This window comes from Diceros bicornis, chromosome X (genome assembly GCF_020826845.1).
Source record: "Diceros bicornis minor isolate mBicDic1 chromosome X, mDicBic1.mat.cur, whole genome shotgun sequence".
NCBI lineage: Eukaryota > Metazoa > Chordata > Mammalia > Perissodactyla > Rhinocerotidae > Diceros > Diceros bicornis.
Window position 1 is genome coordinate 7,808,611 of NC_080781.1, and position 17,508 is coordinate 7,826,118.

Below are 17,508 nucleotides of genomic sequence, written 5' to 3' on the forward strand. Positions count from 1 at the left end.
CTATTGCCAATCCTCCTCCTTTTTTTCCCCAAAGCCCCAGTAGATAGTTGTATGTCATAGATGCACATCCTTCTAGTTGCTGTATGTGGGACGCGGCCTCAGCATGGCCGGAGAAGCGGTGCGTTGGTGCGCGCCCGGGATCCGAACCCGGGCCGCCCGTAGCGGAGCGCATGCATTTAACCACTAAGCCACGGGGCCGGCCCTATACTTTTTTTTTTTTAATCTATGGTTTATTTAAAATTCAAATTCACCTGGATGCCCTATATGTTATCTGGCAACCGTAGAACTAGGCAAGTCCGTAGTTTGCCTTCAGTACCGCAGCCAGCCACTGCTGGGTCAGGACCTGGAAGCTGGGGTGGGATTTCTTTCCAAGGTGGAATTTTCCCGTTGGTCTTGCCTCTCATTTGCAGAATTGGAGATTGTAGAGTTCAGCCAGTCCTCTCTTATTTCAGAAATTTCTGAGAGAATCAGCAGCTCATCAAGTGGCAGAACGTGAGCCCGACCACCCCTCCAGGTTGTCCGTTCTCTGCCCTTGTTCCCCTTCTAGCACTTTCTGTTGGGCTGAAGAAGCAATCAGGAGCTGCCCCCATTAGGATCCTCTGCGACCACTTTCATTTTACGGCAGTCCTTTGAATAGCAATGAAACATTTTATATCCTTTCTGGTTAAGATTGAAGGGTCGCCTTGATGTTTTAAAAGCTTCCCATGGGTTGTTGAGGTGAAATCATTCACTGCCTCTTCTGCTTTTTTTCCACCCCCGTGCAGGGCATTGCTCAGATTAACTTGGCCGACTGTGAGGGTCCGAGCGAGCTGCAGCTGCGCTGGTACTCGGTCCAGGTGTTCACCAGCCCCGAGCCGCCCCGGGCCCAGGAGAGTGAGCGGGCCGGAGAAGGCGCCGCCTGGGACCCCGAGCTCGCCGCCTCCGGGAAGACGGTACACGGGCCTGGCCTACAGAACAGATCGCTGCTGCTTCCCGACTTTGAGACTGGCTTTTACTGGGGGAAGTCATTTCTAAGAAGCATCTGTGTAGACTTAGTCTTAGAACATAGTGGCGATGAAGGAGCAGAGTTTCAAGGGAAGTGATAAAAATGGCACGTATTGCTATATCTGGTCATTCCTTCCGTCCAGAGAACTGACAGACCTTTTAATGCAAACGTGTTCATGATCGTGATTGACACGTTGGTTGTTTTTCAATTTGAGCCCTGATTGCTACACAAACAGGCCAAGCTCCTGTCTTACTGCTAACAGCGGGGTGGATTTCTTCCTGCTGAAGAGCAGCCACCAGCCTGGCAGAGTGGACGCTCACTGTCCTGCTGTGGGGTGTGCACCGCGCCTGCTTTCTGCCATGCTGCGAGGAGCTCTTGGTCTAAGCTGGTGCTCAGAAATGTCCCTTTCCCCCCGCAGGACGCGGTGACGGTGCTGCTGGCTAGAACCACAGCACAGCTGCAGGCGGTGGAGAGAGAGCTGGCTGAGGAGCGGGCGAAGCTGGAGAGCACCGAGGAGGGGGTTCTGGAGATGGTGCCGAAGGAGGAGCAGGCCGAGGCCGCCTCCGAGAGGTTAGGGGGCTCAGAGTGGGGCTGCCCTGGGCAAGGGTCCTTCAAAAGTGCCAGGGAGGGGCCGGCCCAGTGGCGCAAGCAGTTGAGTGCGCGCGCTCCGCTGCGGCGGCCCGGGGTTCTCCGGTTCGCATCCCGGGTGTGCACCGACGCACCGCTTGTCAAGCCATGCTGTGGCGGCGTCCCATATAAAGTAGAGGAAGATGGGCATGGATGTTAGCCCAGGGCCAGTCTTCCTCAGCAAAAAAAGAGGAGGATTGGCATATGTTAGCATAGGGCTGATCTCCTCACACACACACAAAAAAAAAGTGCCAGGGAGATGAAGCACATTTTCTTGGAGAGGAGGCGGCCAGTGTGTTAGTCAGCCCTGGCTCTCTCGGGGGTCTTTGGGTGCAAGTTGCATTTCTCGTCCATGCCTCTGTAGAATGTGCTGGGTGATTCTTCAATACCATTGCCCAGAAGTTGGGATTCTTGTGGGGAATTGAATGCTGATCTGGACAAGGGCAGTACCTTGACCTTGTCCCCCAGCTCTCTGGGCAGACTTTTTCCCTTTTGCTTCTGTTCCAGAATGTCTCTTAAAGAGTGGGACTGTCCAGTGACTCTGCTCTGCCATGATTGAATACAATAAGGTCCCTTTACGTTGTTTTTTTTTTGAAACAGCCTAATCGAGATATAATCTCCCTACTATACAGTTCACCCATTGGAGGTGGACAGCTCAGTGGTTTTTGGTACACTCACAGAGTTGTGCCACCACCATCACACAGTTTTAGGGCATTTTCATCGTGCCAAGAAGAAACCCCATACCCATTAGCGGTCACCCCCATTCCTCCTCCCTCAGCCCCTGGCAGCTGCTAATCTGCTTGCTGTCTCTCTGGATTTGCCTCTTCTGGGTTTTTCATCTAAACGGAAGCATGCAGTGTCCCTTTACGTTTTTCCTGAAGCAGCCTATTGGTGAATCCCTGACTCAGTATAGACCTGGCTGCAGCAGAGGAGTAATTCAGATGAGCAAGCTCGTCCAGTGAATTGGTTTCCATCTGATCCTTTCCGGAAGTCCTGTCATACTGCTTTACTTCCACGTTTCCCATAAAGAGCTTCATATTTCCAAAGCGTCCTGCTTCTTCCTATAGCTTTCCCTGGATTTATTTTAGAGAGGAATTTATTTTAGGGAGGGAAAGTGCATGGCAGAGGGGAAGGGTGTTTGGGCTCAGAGACGGGCAGGGAGCTGGGAGGGCCTCAGGGAGGAGGTTCAGGATTCTCGAAGCTGTAGCAGCTGCCGTTGGGTGATAAACACAGACCCCCTTCATGAAAGGCCTTGTAGCATTGTCTTCCCTGGGTAACGTAAATGCCCTCTTACTATGAGGAAAGCACCCGTCTTCAGTCGTTGGAAGCAAATAGGTCCTATTGGCAACCTCCGCTGCTGTGCTCTGGGGGCAGCGGTGAACTCAGTCCCTTGGTGCACATTGTGTGGCCTTGGGCAATGTCTACTTTAGGAGCTGGCAAGCCGACTCAGTCGACAGTGGCTGTAGCAGCTGCACCCAGACCAGCCCCCCGCACCCAGAGCCTTGTTGCGTTGGTATCGACTCCATCCATGGACACACATTTGCTGGCCAGACAGATCCTTACAGCCCCGAGAAGCTCCAGCCCCCACCCCTTAAGGTAAGTAGGAAAGGTCAAGGGGTTTTATGGAGCCCCTGACATTTTGCCACACGACACCAGGAGGGAGAGCGTGTGTCCCACATCCTCCATGTGACACGTGAGGGAATGGGCAGAGGAGAGGGACTAAGGGACACGGAAGCTGACAGGCTCATACCCACGGGTGGGACAACATGGCTTCCTTATAGACACACCAGGGGACACTGGCTGTGGGGAAGGCGTGGTATAAAACGGACCGTGCTTTTGGATTAGGGCAGGATAGCTAAGGCCGTATTTTACCAAGAGCCAAGGAAAAGAAGTGACTGGCCTTAGATCTGTAAACGGCTTGAGACGGGCACAGCAGGTACCGTAGAGAGGTCTGTCAACTTTCAATTGAAAGAAAGGACATGGGCCAGTCCCGTGGCTTAGCGGTTAAGTGTGCGCGCTCCACTACTGGCAGCCCGGGTTCAGATCCCGGGCGTGCATCGACGCACCGCTTCTCCGGCCATGCTGAGGCCGTGTCCCACATACAGCAACTAGAAGGATGTGCAACTGTGACATACAACTATCTACTGGGGCTTTGGGGAAAATAAAAGGAGGAGGATTGGCAATAGATGTTAGCTCAGAGCCAGTCTTCCTCAGCAAAAAGAGGAGGATTAGCATGGATGTTAGCTTAGGGCTGATCTTCCTCACAAAAAAAAAAGAAAGAAAGAAAGGACAACTACAACTAAAAAGGGTAGATTTTTACTCCTTCATATGCCATCCAGTGATGATCCATTCCCATCTTTGGGGCCACATACGGCACAGGATATTCCTGCGTCCCAAGGTATTAGGCACTGGTAGCTTCTTGTCTCCCTCTGTGATGTTAAGCACAGCAAGGCGACCTTTTGGCCCTTCTGTTCACCTGATCTCAGTTGTGCTCGTCACCATATCTTCAGTGAGGAAATCTTTCATGTTTGCAGTGATAAATGTCTCGGGAACCCAGTGAGGTTGGGAGACACTGAATCAATGCTCTATTGAAACTTTGTCCTCAAACTGTTTAACTCATCACATTTTATCACCATGGCCCCTGCTCTCACCCCAAAACGCAAGTACTGAGAGAAGTGAAACCCGCCCCCTCGGCAGCTCCCCAAGTGCAGCGCACGAAGCACCTCCGGGGGAGCTGTTCTGGACAAGGCTGCCAGCAGTTGCCGTTGTTCGGCTTTCTAAGACCTTGAAAAGCATCGGCCCAAATCAGGGGGAGTGGCTGTGGGAGGCTGCTTTAATGTGTCCTGCTCGCCCCAAATTTTAATTTTGAAACACTTCAAATGTACCGAAAAGTTGCTAGAATAATACAACTAATACTCCTATACCCTTCGCCTGGATTCCCCAATTGTTAGTTCTTCACCATGTCTACATCCTCTCTTTCCGTGTGTGTGTGGGGGTAGGTGCTAGGCGTTGCAGATGCAACGGCGAAGAAAATAAATGGAAAGTCCTGCCCTCGGGGGGAGGCAGGCAATAGAGAGTCAATCAGTCAAATACAACAGTGTCTGAGGTAGAGGGGCTGCCGGAGGATGAGATGGTGGAGAAGCGGGGTTTGCATTTTTAGAAAGATGTACCATTTTAGAAACGGTTTACATTTAGAAATATAAATTTGCATATATATATGCAATTTCTAAAATATATATATTTTAGAAAGATCGGGGTTGTAAAATGGAACAGTTTCTATGGAAAACAGTATGGAGGTTGTTCAAAAAATTTAAAATAGAACTGCCATATGATCCAGCAATCCCACTTCTGGATATATACCCAAAAGAATTGAAAGTAGGGTCTCCACGAGGTATTTGCACACCCATGCTCATAGCAGCATTATTCACAAAAGCCAAGAGGCAGAAGCAGCCCAGATGGCCATTGATGGGTGAATGGGTAGAGAAAGTGTGGTCTACCCGCGCAGTGGAATATTATCCAGCCTTAAAAGGAGGGAAAGCCTGTCACATACTACAACATGGATGAATCTTGAAGAAGACATTGTGCTAAGTGAACTAAGCCAGTCAAAGAAGGACAAATACTGTATGATTCCACTTAAATGAAGTCCCTAGTATAATCAAATTCATAGAGACGGAGTAGAAGGTTGCATGCCAGGGGCTAGGGGAGCGGGGAGGAATGGGGAGTTGCTTTTTAATGGGGACAGAATGTCAGTTTGGGAAGATAAAGTTCTAGAGATTTGTTTCGCAGTAGTGTGAATATATTTAACACTACCGAACTGTACACTGAAAAGGGTTAAGATGGTAAATTTTATGTTATGTGTTTTTTTACAATAAAAAAGAAAGAAAGATCATAGAAGCCTCCCCGAGAAGGCGATTTGTGTGTGTGTGTGAGGAAGATCAGCCCTGAGCTAACATCCATACCAATCCTCCTCTTTTTGCTGAGGAAGACTGGCCCTGGGCTAACATCCCTGCCCATCTCCCTCCACTTTATATGGGACGCCGCCACAGCATGGCCTGACAAGCGGTACGTCAGTGCACGCTCGGGATCCGAACCCTGGCCGCCAGCAGCAGAGCGCGCGCACTTAACCTCTATGCCACGGAGCCGGCCCGAGAAGGCGATTTTTGAGTAGAGGCCTTAAGGAAGGAGGCTCAGGGAGCCTTGCGCGGCGCTGGGGAAGAGCGTTCAGGTATAGGGAGCTGCAAGTGCAGGCGGGGGGTGGGAGTGGGGGGCTGGCGAGAGAACCGCCTTGAGGGCAGCGTGGGTCGGGGAGTCAGGGCTGAGGACAGAGGAGTGGAGGAGCTAGTTGTGTAGAGCCCATTAGGGACTCTCAGTTTTCTCTGAGGTGGTTGGGAAACTGGTGGATGGTTTTGAGCCCTGGGGTGATCTGACTTAAGGCTTTTTGTTGATTTTTTTTTCCCCTAAAATAATTTTTTGACATGAAATTCACATAAAATGAAATGAACCATCTCAAAGTGAATAGTTCAGGGGCGTTTAGTGCCTTCACAGTTTTGTGCAACCACCACCTCAGTCTAGTTCTAAAACATTTTCATCACCCCCAAGTAAAACCCTGCACCCCTGAACAGTCACTCCCCATCCCCTCTCCCCTAGCCCCTGCAACCACCAGTCTGCTTTCTGTCTCCATGCATTTGCCTATTTTGGATGTTTCATGTAAATGGAATCATAAGTATGTAGCCTTTTGTGTCTGGCTTCTTTCACTCACCAGGATCTTTTCAAGGTTCATCCACACTGTAGCATGTGTCAGAACTTTACTCCATTTCATGGCTAAGTAGTATTCCCTTGCATTGGTATGCCGCATTTTTATTATTCATTCATCCATACATGGACATGTAGGCTGTCTCCACCTTTTGGCTGATGGAATAATGCTACTGTGAACATTCATGTGCAAGTACTTGTTTGAACACCTGTTTTCAGTTCTCTTGGGCATATGCCTAGGAGTAGAATTGCCAGTTCTAACTTCAGTTTCACCAGGATCTGCCTGGTTGCTGTGTTGAGGAGAGATTGAAGCGGGGAGGAGGTGTGGAGCTGAGGAGACGGGTGAGAAGCCTACTGTGCTAATCGGGCACGAGATGATGGTGACTCAGATGGAGGGTTGGTGACAAGTGGTCAAAACATGCTTCATCTCAAACATGGAGCCAACAGGATTTGATCTTGGACCGGGGATGGGGAGTGGGAACGAGAGCAGAGTCCCGGATGACACGAAAATTTTTTTCGTGTAAACAAATGGAAAGTAGCGATCCTTGTAAGAGGAGGAGGGGTGTGTGGGGGGAGGGAACATCAGAAATTCAGTTTTGGACGTAAGTGTGAAATGCCGGTTAGAACTCCAGGTGGAGAAGGCAAGGACGGTTCATGTGAAGTTTGTTGCTTATGTTCTAGAAACAGTCATGGTAATAATGAACTACTGTCTAGGTTGATAAGGAAACCAACACGGAAGATCTCTTCCCAGAAGAAGTAGCGAGTCTTCCGAAGGAGAGGCCCAGCCGGAGGGCCCGCGGGGCGCCGTTCGTTCGGAGTAGCACAATTGTCCGTTCACAGACTTTCTCGCCCGGAGCACGAAGTCAGTATGTTTGCAGAGTAAGTTGGAATTCCTTTGCCACTGTCTGGAATATTTTCTTTTTTCCCCCTTTGTCGTGTTCTATTTTTTACTATTTATGCTGAAAGACATGTGTTTTCGCAAATAATACAAGAAATGAGCATCACGCATGTGTGGATGTGGAATCAGCGTGGTTTCATCCCCCCCTCACCCCGTGCACATCTGACTCTGGATTTCTTCAGGATTCTAATACATTTCTCCCCAGATCTTCAGTGTTGTAGAGGCATACCTCGTTTTATTGTGCTTTGCAGATAATTGTATTTTTTACAAGACCCTCCACCAGCAAAAAGGTTGCTCGCTGAAGGCTCGCTGAAGGCTCGGGTGATGGTTAGCATTTTTTAGCAAAAATTATTTTTTAATTACAGTATGTACATTGTTTTTTTAGACATAATGCTATTGCACACTTAATAGACCACGGTATAGTGTAAACATAACTTTTACATGCACCAGGAAACCAAAAAATTCATGTAACTCACTTTATTGTGGTGATCTGGAACCGAACCTGCAATACCTCTGAAGTGTGCCTGCATGTGCAGCAAATTGTGGTCAGGAAGCAGAGGGCATCATTTCTACATCAATCTAGGGACTAACAAGTTGGAACAGGGAATATCTTGAATTGGGTTGAGATTGGGAAGTCAGGTGACTGAGTGGTTAGAAGTCCTGTAGTGTGGCTCTATTAGGGGTCCCAGGGAAGACAGCAGCCTTGAAGACTTGAGGTGCTGAGACAGTGGGTTCTGACTCCCCTACTTGTAAATTCTCACCCCGAGGGTGACAGCAGGAGATGCTGAGTGGTTCTCAACCTTGGCTACACCTTGCAGTCAAGTCACTTTGGGGGGGGCTTCACAAAATGCTGGTGCCTGGGTTCCACCCCCAAGATTCATCACTGGTTACATGTGGGGCTGAACATCAGAGTTTTGGGATGCTCCCAGATGATTCTAATGTTGAGAACCCTGAGATAGGTAGAGAGGGAGACCTAACCCGCTGTGATCTTTGAAGATAGGGCAGCATGTTGGCAGGCAGTGGCAGTGTGACAGTGGCAGCACGGATGAGGATAGAGAAGGGAATTTTAAGGATAAGTGGTCATGACACAGTGGCCTGGAGGGACTGTTTGGATTGAGAAGAACTTTGACCCTTCCCATCTCTGAATGGGGCTTGTTGAAGAAAGCACCTTCCCTTGAAGAGGCTGCGAAGGAGCTGGCTCCGTTAGGGCAAAGCCAGAGTTAGATCATACAAAAGAAACAGACCCTCATATCCGTGCAGGAGACATCAGGAGTGTGGTGCAGGGTCCCTGGGCCCACCCTTGGGTTCAGTAATTTGCTAGGACTGACAGAAAAGCCGTTATATTCACCATTATGGTTTATTACAGTGACAGGATACAGACCAAAGTCAGCAGAGGGAAGAGGCGTGTAGGGCAGCATTCAGGAGAGACCAGGCGTGAGCTTCCAGCTGTTCTCTTCCAGTGGGGTTGTGTGGACAGCTCTTACCTCTCCCAGGAGTGACGAGTGACAACAGTCATGGAGTATTGCCGACAGGGAAGCTCACCAGAGCCTTGGTGTCCAGGCTTTTTGTGGGGGTTGGTCATGTAGTATAGCTGATTGCCTGCATGGCTGACTCTAGTCTCCAGCCCCCCCGCAGAGGTCAAGCTGATGGCCCAGGGCCCCCACCATAAATCACATTGTTAGCAGAGACCGTGTGGCCTGGCCCGAGGTCCCCAGGTAAACAAAGACACTTAGGCAGGACATTCCAGGGTCACGTCCCAGGAGATGGGCAAGGACCAAACCTTTCTTGGGGCAAGGTTAATCATTTACTGCACAGGAGTGAACAGCGGGGGTTGAGGCCTCAGTGGCCCAAGCCGCCTTTCTGCCATTTTCGAGCCCTGCTGCTCTTCTCCCCACAGAAGCGAGGTGTCCGAGTCGAGGCTGTCCTGGGTAGGACAGGGTCAGGCCCGGGCACTCCCGCCCCATCAGGCTGCAGCCCTGTGGGGACTGATGCTTAACCGAACACGTCAAGGTACTAGATCCAGGGCCGTCCTCACTTCCGTTCCTTATTCTAGACTCTTACCAAACCACCTCGGAGCAGAGTCAAGCCTGCTTATTGAATAGGATAGGGTGGTAAGGGAGGAAATCCTTCACTCCCCAGAGAAAGGGCTCCAACTCATGTGCTGTGTTCTGCACCCTGCGTGAAAGCGTGCATTTACTGGCGACGCTTTTAGCGGCCTCTTTGTTTGTATATATGTGTATAGTGATCAAGGGGCATGTAAACTGCTGTCCCAGGGCATTTCCTGAGTATTTTGGGTTAATTGGCATGGAAAATAAGGCCATGAAGGCAAGGAGGTTGGTTTTCACACAGATACACATTGATCCTGAAGCAAGAACCCACCACCAAATGAAATCCGTACTGTCTTAGCTCCCATGAAGAAGGCATTATTTATTTTTGTTTTTAAAAGCAGACCTTTTCGGGGCCGGCCCGGTGGCAGAAGCGGTTAAGTGCGTGCGTTCTGCTGAGGCGGCCCAGGGTTCACCGGTTCGGATCCTGGGCGCACACCCATGCACCGCTTGGCAAGCCATGCTGTGGCGGCGTCCCATATAAAGTGAAGGAAGATGAGGCACGGATGTTAGCCCAGAGCCAGTCTTCCTCAGCAACAAAAAAAAAGAGGAGGATTGGCAGATGTTAGCACAGGGTTGATCTTCCTCACAAAAACAAATAAAAGCAGACCTTTTCCCCTGACTGGCAGAGTGGGTGTCAGTGGTACTGGCTTGTCCTACTACCGGGAACGAGTCTCTGTTTTTGGAAAGCCGTTTTTTCCCAGCTCTTGCCAAAGCCAGAAATAGAGCAAATGAGAATGACTGATAACAAGTGAAAAGCGCTGAGGACAGTGGTGGCCTTCTTGAGCATCATGCACATTATCAGGACGCAGTTAGTATTTTTTTTTTTTTTAATAATTTTATTTATTCATTTTTTTCCCCCAAAGCCCCAGTAGATAGTTGTATGTCATAGCTGCACGTCCTTCTAGTTGCTGTATGTGGGACGCGGCCTCAGCATGGCCGGAGAAGCAGTGCGTCGGTGCGCGCCCGGGATCCAAACCCGGGCCGCCAGCAGTGGAGCGTGCTCACTTAACCGCTAAGCCATAGGGCCGGCCCAGGACGCAGTTAGTATTGACAGGACAGGAATTTTGTAGACTCCATTAGCCTGGAAGCATCACATGGTTTGATTGATAAGCATGAAGGAGGGTGTGGGATTGGTTTGTTTCTTTGGTTTGTTTTTTTTGTCTTTCAATTTACTTGAAACTCCTGTGTAGGTTTTGTCTTAACTGAAACCAGAAGTCTTGGTAAAAGCGCTGACAGTCCTAAGTGCGTTTGAGTACCTGTGAGGAGAAACGAAATGGTCCAATTCAGAGTACACAGGGAGAATGAATATTGAATTTCTGAGAAAGTGCTTCTGAACATCATTCTTTTTGGTGCAGCTTTATCGTAGTGACAGCGACAGTTCAACACTGCCCCGGAAGTCCCCCTTTGTCCGAAACACTTTGGAAAGACGAACCCTTCGCTACAAGCAGGTGTGTGCCACATAAACTAATATGCAATCCATACTTACCCTGGGAGTTGTTTTTATACAATAATATTTTAGGTAATATTAATTAAAAGGTAGTATATTTATTTCCTTCTTAGGTATAATTTTAAAAGCACATATAATGTCAAATGTTACCAATATTTCTTAATTTCCTGAGATAATGTCATGATCTAAGATAATTCATGATCTTTACATATACAAACTTAATAAATTAATAAAATATATAAAAATAAACAGTCAACCATTCTACATAAGAAATTTTTTTTTTCTTTTTTGACAGAGGAGTATGTAAAGTTTAGAGAATTTAAATTTTTCAACATAGAGCATTCTTCTACATAGGACTGTTCTAGGTTTTCATTTCCTTTACCCACCAAGTTTTTTCTCCACATCACACCAATTTACAAAGCTTTGCTGCTTTTAGTTTGTAAGCTAGTGGTTCCTTGTCTTTTCTAAGCAAGGATTCTTTTAAAGAAAAAAAAAAATCCCAGATTTCCATGTGCTGGTTTTATCTAGAGCAGCTGCTGACTGAGAATGGTAAGAAAATACATAATTCAGCTGCAGAAGTTATTTCTCAGTAGCAACACTGTTGACATTTTGGACTGTGCACTGGAGGACGTTGAGCTGCATCCCTAGCCTTGACCCGCTAGTTGTCAGTGGTACCCCTCCCCCTAGTTGTGACAACCAAAAATGTCTCCAGACATTGCCAGGTGTCCCCTGGGGGGCCAAGTCACCCCTGGTTGAGAACCGCTGAGCTCTGCTGTGAATTCAGCAGTGCTTTTAAATGAATTCGTATTTATTAAGTCACATCATATATTTGCATTTAAATTCTGTGTATGTGCAGAATAGTGTTACGTGTGTGTAAAAAGCATACAGTTATTCAGTCCACTGCACACGCTGATGTGCCCATGGATTTGTGATTTTGCTGCACTAACTGCCATTCCCAGGGTGGTTTCCCATTGGGTGGGAAGTACTGCTCTCAGCTCCGCATACAAAATTCTTTCCTTGTCTTAGGACTTTTCTTGAAAACAGCAGATTTGGTTACTTGAGGCTTATAGAGGGAGGAGAGTTTTTGACAGCTTGCGTGTGTGTGCGCACCTGCATGGGTGTGTATGTATAATTTTTTAAACAAAAAACACTCATAGTTTATGATGTGCTTTTTCCCCCTTATACAGTGGATCATTTAAGATTTTCCATGTCAATATATTTTTTCAACTGTGTACAATGGATGGATTTTATGCTGGCCTTGTAATTTATTTAGTCAGTTTCCTCTTGTTATATATTTTGGCTTTTTTCTGTTATAAACCTTAGTTGGATCACTTTCGCACATCATCAGTTGTGCCTTTCAAATGTAAGTCAAAATGAAATTTCAGAACCAAAGAAAATGCATATTTTTTGGCTTTTGATATATATTGTCAGATAATACTTCAGGAAGATTATGCCCATTTTTGATCTTGCCAGCCCCATATGAGAGGGTCTATTTCTTTATACTTTTGCAAATATATAGGTTATCATTAAAGAAAACAATTTGTTGTCACTAACTTGATATTGAACTGGAGATTTAAATTAATCTTGCCCAAATCTATGTTTTTTTAACATTAGGCCATGTGTAGAAAAACACCTCTCCAATAACTGTGATTGCCCCGTCTTCCATTAATTGTGGAAGAACCTTCTAGAAGGCCTGAGCTTGCCAGCCACGTGGCATCCAGATGCCTGGTTAGTGTGTGTGTTCACTGCTGCTGTCTCCTGCAGTCCTGCAGGTCCTCCTTGGCCGAGCTCATGGCCCGCACCTCCCTGGACCTGGAGCTGGATCTTCAGGCGTCGAGAACGCGGCAGAGGCAGCTGAACGAGGAGATCTGCACCCTTCGAGAACTGAGGCAGCGGTTAGAAGACGCCCAGCTCCGAGGTCAGACCGACCTCCCGCACTGGGTGCTGCGGGATGAGCGATTCCGGAGTCTGCTGAAGGAAGCCGAGAGGCAGGTAAGAGGCCCGGGGCCTGCTTCACGGTCCCTTTGGCTTCCCACGTCTGCCTGGTCACGGTCACTGCCGTTTGCCCCAGGGTTCTTGGATTCTGCAGTAAGCATTTCAGATGATAAAACTGTAATGTAAACGATACAAGCGCTCATCTCGAGGAGCTGGGTTTCTTCCTCCATGGGCCAGGCACCTGGTGTTCGAGGTGGCAGCAACACACATCGTGAGGCTTTGAGGTGCCCGGGCCAGGGGGTGGGGGCGCGGGGGCTGGAGGAAGGAATCCCTGGCCCTGCTGCCAGAATTCCCGTTCCTCGCTCCCTGGGTGCCCTGTCTGTGAGGCATGACCCCAGTGACCCCGAGTAGCTCCTGTGAAGATTCCCTGGGGGGAGTGGATGGGGTGGGCCTCTCTCCCCTCTGGGTTCCCAGAGCTGGGAGTGGCTTCATTCTTCCTTAAAACTAGAATTAAAAACGTCTTGTTCATCCAATGTTGCTGTTCCAGACAAGACAGACCAAACTCGACTTCCATCAAGAACAGGCAGCTGAGAAGATGCTAAAGAAGGCCTCCAGAGGGGTCTGCCAGCTGCGCGGGCAGAACCACAAAGAGCCCATCCAGGTGCAGACCTTCAGGTAGGGAGAAAGGGAAGCCGCAGGCCTTGCTGTCCTGCTTTCTTTTTACTGTCACTCCTTTATCATTACGAAAACTGAAGTAAGGATTGACACAAACCCACAGGAAGTTGAGAACAAAACAAGAATCCCCACTGCTATTAGCATTTTGATGTTTTCTTATCTTTTTTTCCTAGGCACTGTTTTTTTTCAAAGTGCTACTTGTAATCATAATGTAGGTTCAATTTTGCATTTAGCTTTTTTTAAATTAAAATATCCTGTGTTGCCACATGATCTGTTACCTTTTTTTGGCTATAAAGTCTCATCTAATAGATACAGTTTACCTGACTATTTTATAACCTGCTTCTTTCCAAATGTTTGCTGTTGTAAACAGCACAGTGACTTACATACACACACATACACACATCACCTTTGCCTTTTTAGTTAACTTTTGACTGAAGCATACTATACATACAGGAAAATGTGCGTATCATATGTATATAATAGTTCAGTGAATCGTCACAAACTCTACATGGCAAGCATCCAACATTATCAGCAACCCCAGATTTTCCACCCTAGAGTAACCACAGTCTTGAATTTGAATAGCATAGATTAGTTTTTCCTGTTTTTGCTTCTTATATGAGGAGAATTACATAGTTATACCTATATTCTTTTGGGTCTGACTTTTTAAAAAATTGAGGTGAAATTCACGTAGCATAAAATTAACCATTTTAAAGTGAACAATTCCGTGGCATTTAGTACAGTCACAGTGTTATGCAACCACCACCTTTATCTAGTTTCTAAACATTTCCATCACCCCAAAAGGAAACCCCATACCCATTAAGCAGTCACTCCTCACTCCACCCGCCCCCAGCCCCTGGCAGCCACCAACCTGCTTTCTGGCTCTGTGGCTTTGCCAATACTGGACATTTCACGTAAGTGGAGTCATCAGTATGTGGTCTTTTGTGTCTGGCTTCTTTCGCTTAGCATAATGTTTTTGAGGTTCATCCATGTTGTAGTGTGTGTCAGAATTTCATTCCTTTTTTTTTTTTTTTTGGTGAGGAAGATTAGCCCTGAGCTAACATCTGTTGCCCATCCTCCTCTTTTTCCTGAGGAAGATTTGCCCTGAGCAAACAGCTATGCCCATCTCCCTCTATTTTATATGTGGGATGCCTGCGACAGCATGGCTTGATAAGCGGATATAGGTCTGCACCTGGGATCTGAACCTCTGAATCCTGGGCTGCCGAAGCGGAGCGTGTGAACTTAACCACTACGTCATTGGGCCGGCCCCAGAACTTCATTCCTTTTTATGGCTGAATAATATGTGCGTGACTTTTAGCCTTAATTGTTTTTTATTTTTGTTTTTTTTTTTATAATTTTATTTTTTTTCCCCCAAAGCCCCAGTAGATAGTTGTATGTCATAGCTGCACATCCTTCTAGTTGCTGTATGTGGGACGCGGCCTCAGCATGGCCAGAGAAGCGGTGCGTTGGTGCCCACCGGGGATCCAAACCCAGGCCACCAGCAGCGGAGCGGGTGCACTTAACCGCTAAGCCACAAGGCCTAGCCTTAATTGTTTTATACCCTGAATTTTCACGTCTGTATCATAAATGAACATAAAACACTATAACATCTTTCTTCAATTATGATTTAGAACTCCTTCATTTATATACGTTTATATATTCATTTATTTTCATTTCATTCATTTATTAATAAAGCAAATATTTACTGAGCATCTACTGTATACCAGGCAGTGTTCTAGGCACTGGAGACAGACAAACCCTTGCCTGCATGGGGCTTCATAACTTCTGTTAAAATTTAGAGGATCTGTATACAAACAGGTGTGTTGTTAGGGATTGAAATCCAATTGTAAGAAAAGCTCTCATTGACATGAGAGCCTCCCACCAGCTTTCACTACATTTATATCAGCTTCTAACCTGTCCTTCTTTCCAATCCCAGGGAGAAGATAGCATTTTTTACGAGACCAAGGATTAATGTACCTCCTCTGCCCGCCGACGACGTTTGATGTCGTGCTTTGTACACATGAAGTATTTATCTGCCTGTTTTATTTTCATGAAGTTCTTAGACTAGCTAAATTTGTCTTTAAAATATTTGTGCAAAGCTATTAATATACACATTTTGTAAAAAAAAAAAAAAAAAAAACCCATCTATCTATACATGTATATTCTATAATAGTGACGGCAACAGGGCTTGGTTTCCCCTTGTTGTGAAATTGACATCTCTGAAGACAGGTTATTTTATAAAAGATCAACTATCATGTTAAGAGTGTACAGTTTTTTTGCTGTTTTATTTGACTTAAAGGCTGGAAGACAGAAACGAAGTGAGTTCAGGCAAATTCACTGTATTGTAATTTATTTATAGTACTTTTTTTCCTTGAAGGAAAATACTGACTTTAAGATGTATTTTAAGACTGAAATTTTGTTCTTCAGTATTTGCCATGCAGTAGAATGGAACTTTGGGGCTGGTTTTGTTTCTGACACCCGAAATGCAAACACTATGTGCTACGTTCCTCACTGGTGTCAGGTTTGCATACGTGCGTTCATCATGTATGTTGTACACTTGCACGCTCTTTGTGTTCTGTTGAGATACATCTGCAGTGGTTCAGTCGTAGTTCACAGGCCGTGTGTGCGGCGCCGAGCTCCGTCTCCTGTGTGGGCCGTGCACTGACAGCCTCTCATTTCTGTGTTGTCTTATCACGTGTCTTTCTGTGCTCACCACGAGTCTGAAGCAGGCCACAGAGCCCCCATGTCGTGGGGTTTTGCCAGCCTGTGTACGGTGGCTGCCCACACTGCCCTCCTTCACCAGACCTCGGGCAGCCCCGCCTTTGAGTCCACGCCATCTGCTCATGACCCACAGGGAGGGTGGTGGTGGAACTCCTGCTCCACTACTCTTCATGAAGGAAAGTGAGAAGAGGACTAGGAATGTGCATTTTCAGTGAACCAGTGAATCCGCTGATGGATATGGCGGTTACGACATAGACATGGTAAAGTTTGTGAAGGCACTTGTTTGTAGAAGGAAGCATGTGTGGGTAACTAGAATTACCCAGCGAGTCACTTACAGGAGGGTATTTGATTTAAATCAGAATGCCCCCCCATACTTTAATCTACCCAATATTTCTTAAGAAATCTTAGAACTAGTTCATGAGGAAAAATTTTTTTATGTAATAAAAATATACCATTATTCTTTTAAAATGCCAAATGATATAAATATTTGCCTAATACATATTTATTATATATGAAATGCACTCTCCTTTATGAGGCCTCGGAGAAGTAAACGAGGTGGTCACACAAAATGTAAAAGAAAAGAACTCTCTCTTCTAGATCTTTCTGTCCCTCCCTTGGAAATGCCCCCCTTTAATCAGCATCCCTCTTCTCATTAGTCCGTAACCGTCCCTCTTGCATAACCCGCCTTCCCTTTTACATTTATTCAAAATGAATTTTGTAGAAGCCTTTCATTGACACGCGACCTATCACAGACAATGGAATTTGTCAGTGGTGGTAAGACGGAAAACTTTACGCTTTTGCACTGTTGTCATCTCTTGCTATGTATTTCTGCTTCTAGTCTTGCTTTTGTTTTTGTAATTTCTCTGTGTACATACCCACAACAAAGGTGGAAACACAAAACGTCGGGCCTTGCCAGAACCACGCCGCAGCAGGCAGCATCGCTGAGCAGGTGGAGACAGTGGCAGGCCCTCTCGTGCCCCAGCTGTTGAAAAGTTACACTCCGAGGAAGACCTGTCTGCTGCTGGCCTCGGGGGGTGTGGAGGGCAGGTCAGTTATGTCTCAGGTGCACGGCTCGCTGGACGTGGGCGAGTCCCCTGGACGCAGTGTCTGGGCGCTGCTTTTGAACAGCGGCCACCTGAAGCTCTCTAAGTGGGTTGGTGGGCTGAGGCAACTCTTCTGGCAACCCCTATTAAGTAGCAATGTGGGGAAAACCCACTGTGGGTTTTCAAATACAGTTCACTGCCCAGTATATACAGATTTCTGTTTGGAGTGCTTCCCCACCCCAGGGTTTAAAAAAAAATCCCACCTTTGCCTCACCAGAAACAAATGCAGCCCCTGCTTTGGTAGCAGTCCAAGGAGTGCT

General features: G+C 47.0%; 1 protein-coding gene across 4 annotated transcripts in view; it reads left to right on the top strand.

Annotated features, from left to right (window-relative positions):
- Positions 1–15,935, top strand: part of WWC3 (WWC family member 3) — a 118,539-nt gene extending 102,604 nt beyond the window's left edge. For all 4 annotated transcript variants that reach the window (XM_058535417.1, XM_058535419.1, XM_058535418.1 and 1 more), the window contains 8 exons: positions 765–932; positions 1,404–1,555; positions 3,043–3,208; positions 7,079–7,243; positions 10,726–10,818; positions 12,582–12,809; positions 13,300–13,427; positions 15,361–15,935. In XM_058535417.1, coding sequence (XP_058391400.1) covers positions 765–932; positions 1,404–1,555; positions 3,043–3,208; positions 7,079–7,243; positions 10,726–10,818; positions 12,582–12,809; positions 13,300–13,427; positions 15,361–15,427 — 1,167 coding nt within the window. In that variant the 3' untranslated portion in view covers positions 15,428–15,935. The remainder of the gene's footprint in view (positions 1–764; positions 933–1,403; positions 1,556–3,042; positions 3,209–7,078; positions 7,244–10,725; positions 10,819–12,581; positions 12,810–13,299; positions 13,428–15,360) is intronic.
- The last annotated feature ends 1,573 nt before the right edge of the window (positions 15,936–17,508 follow it).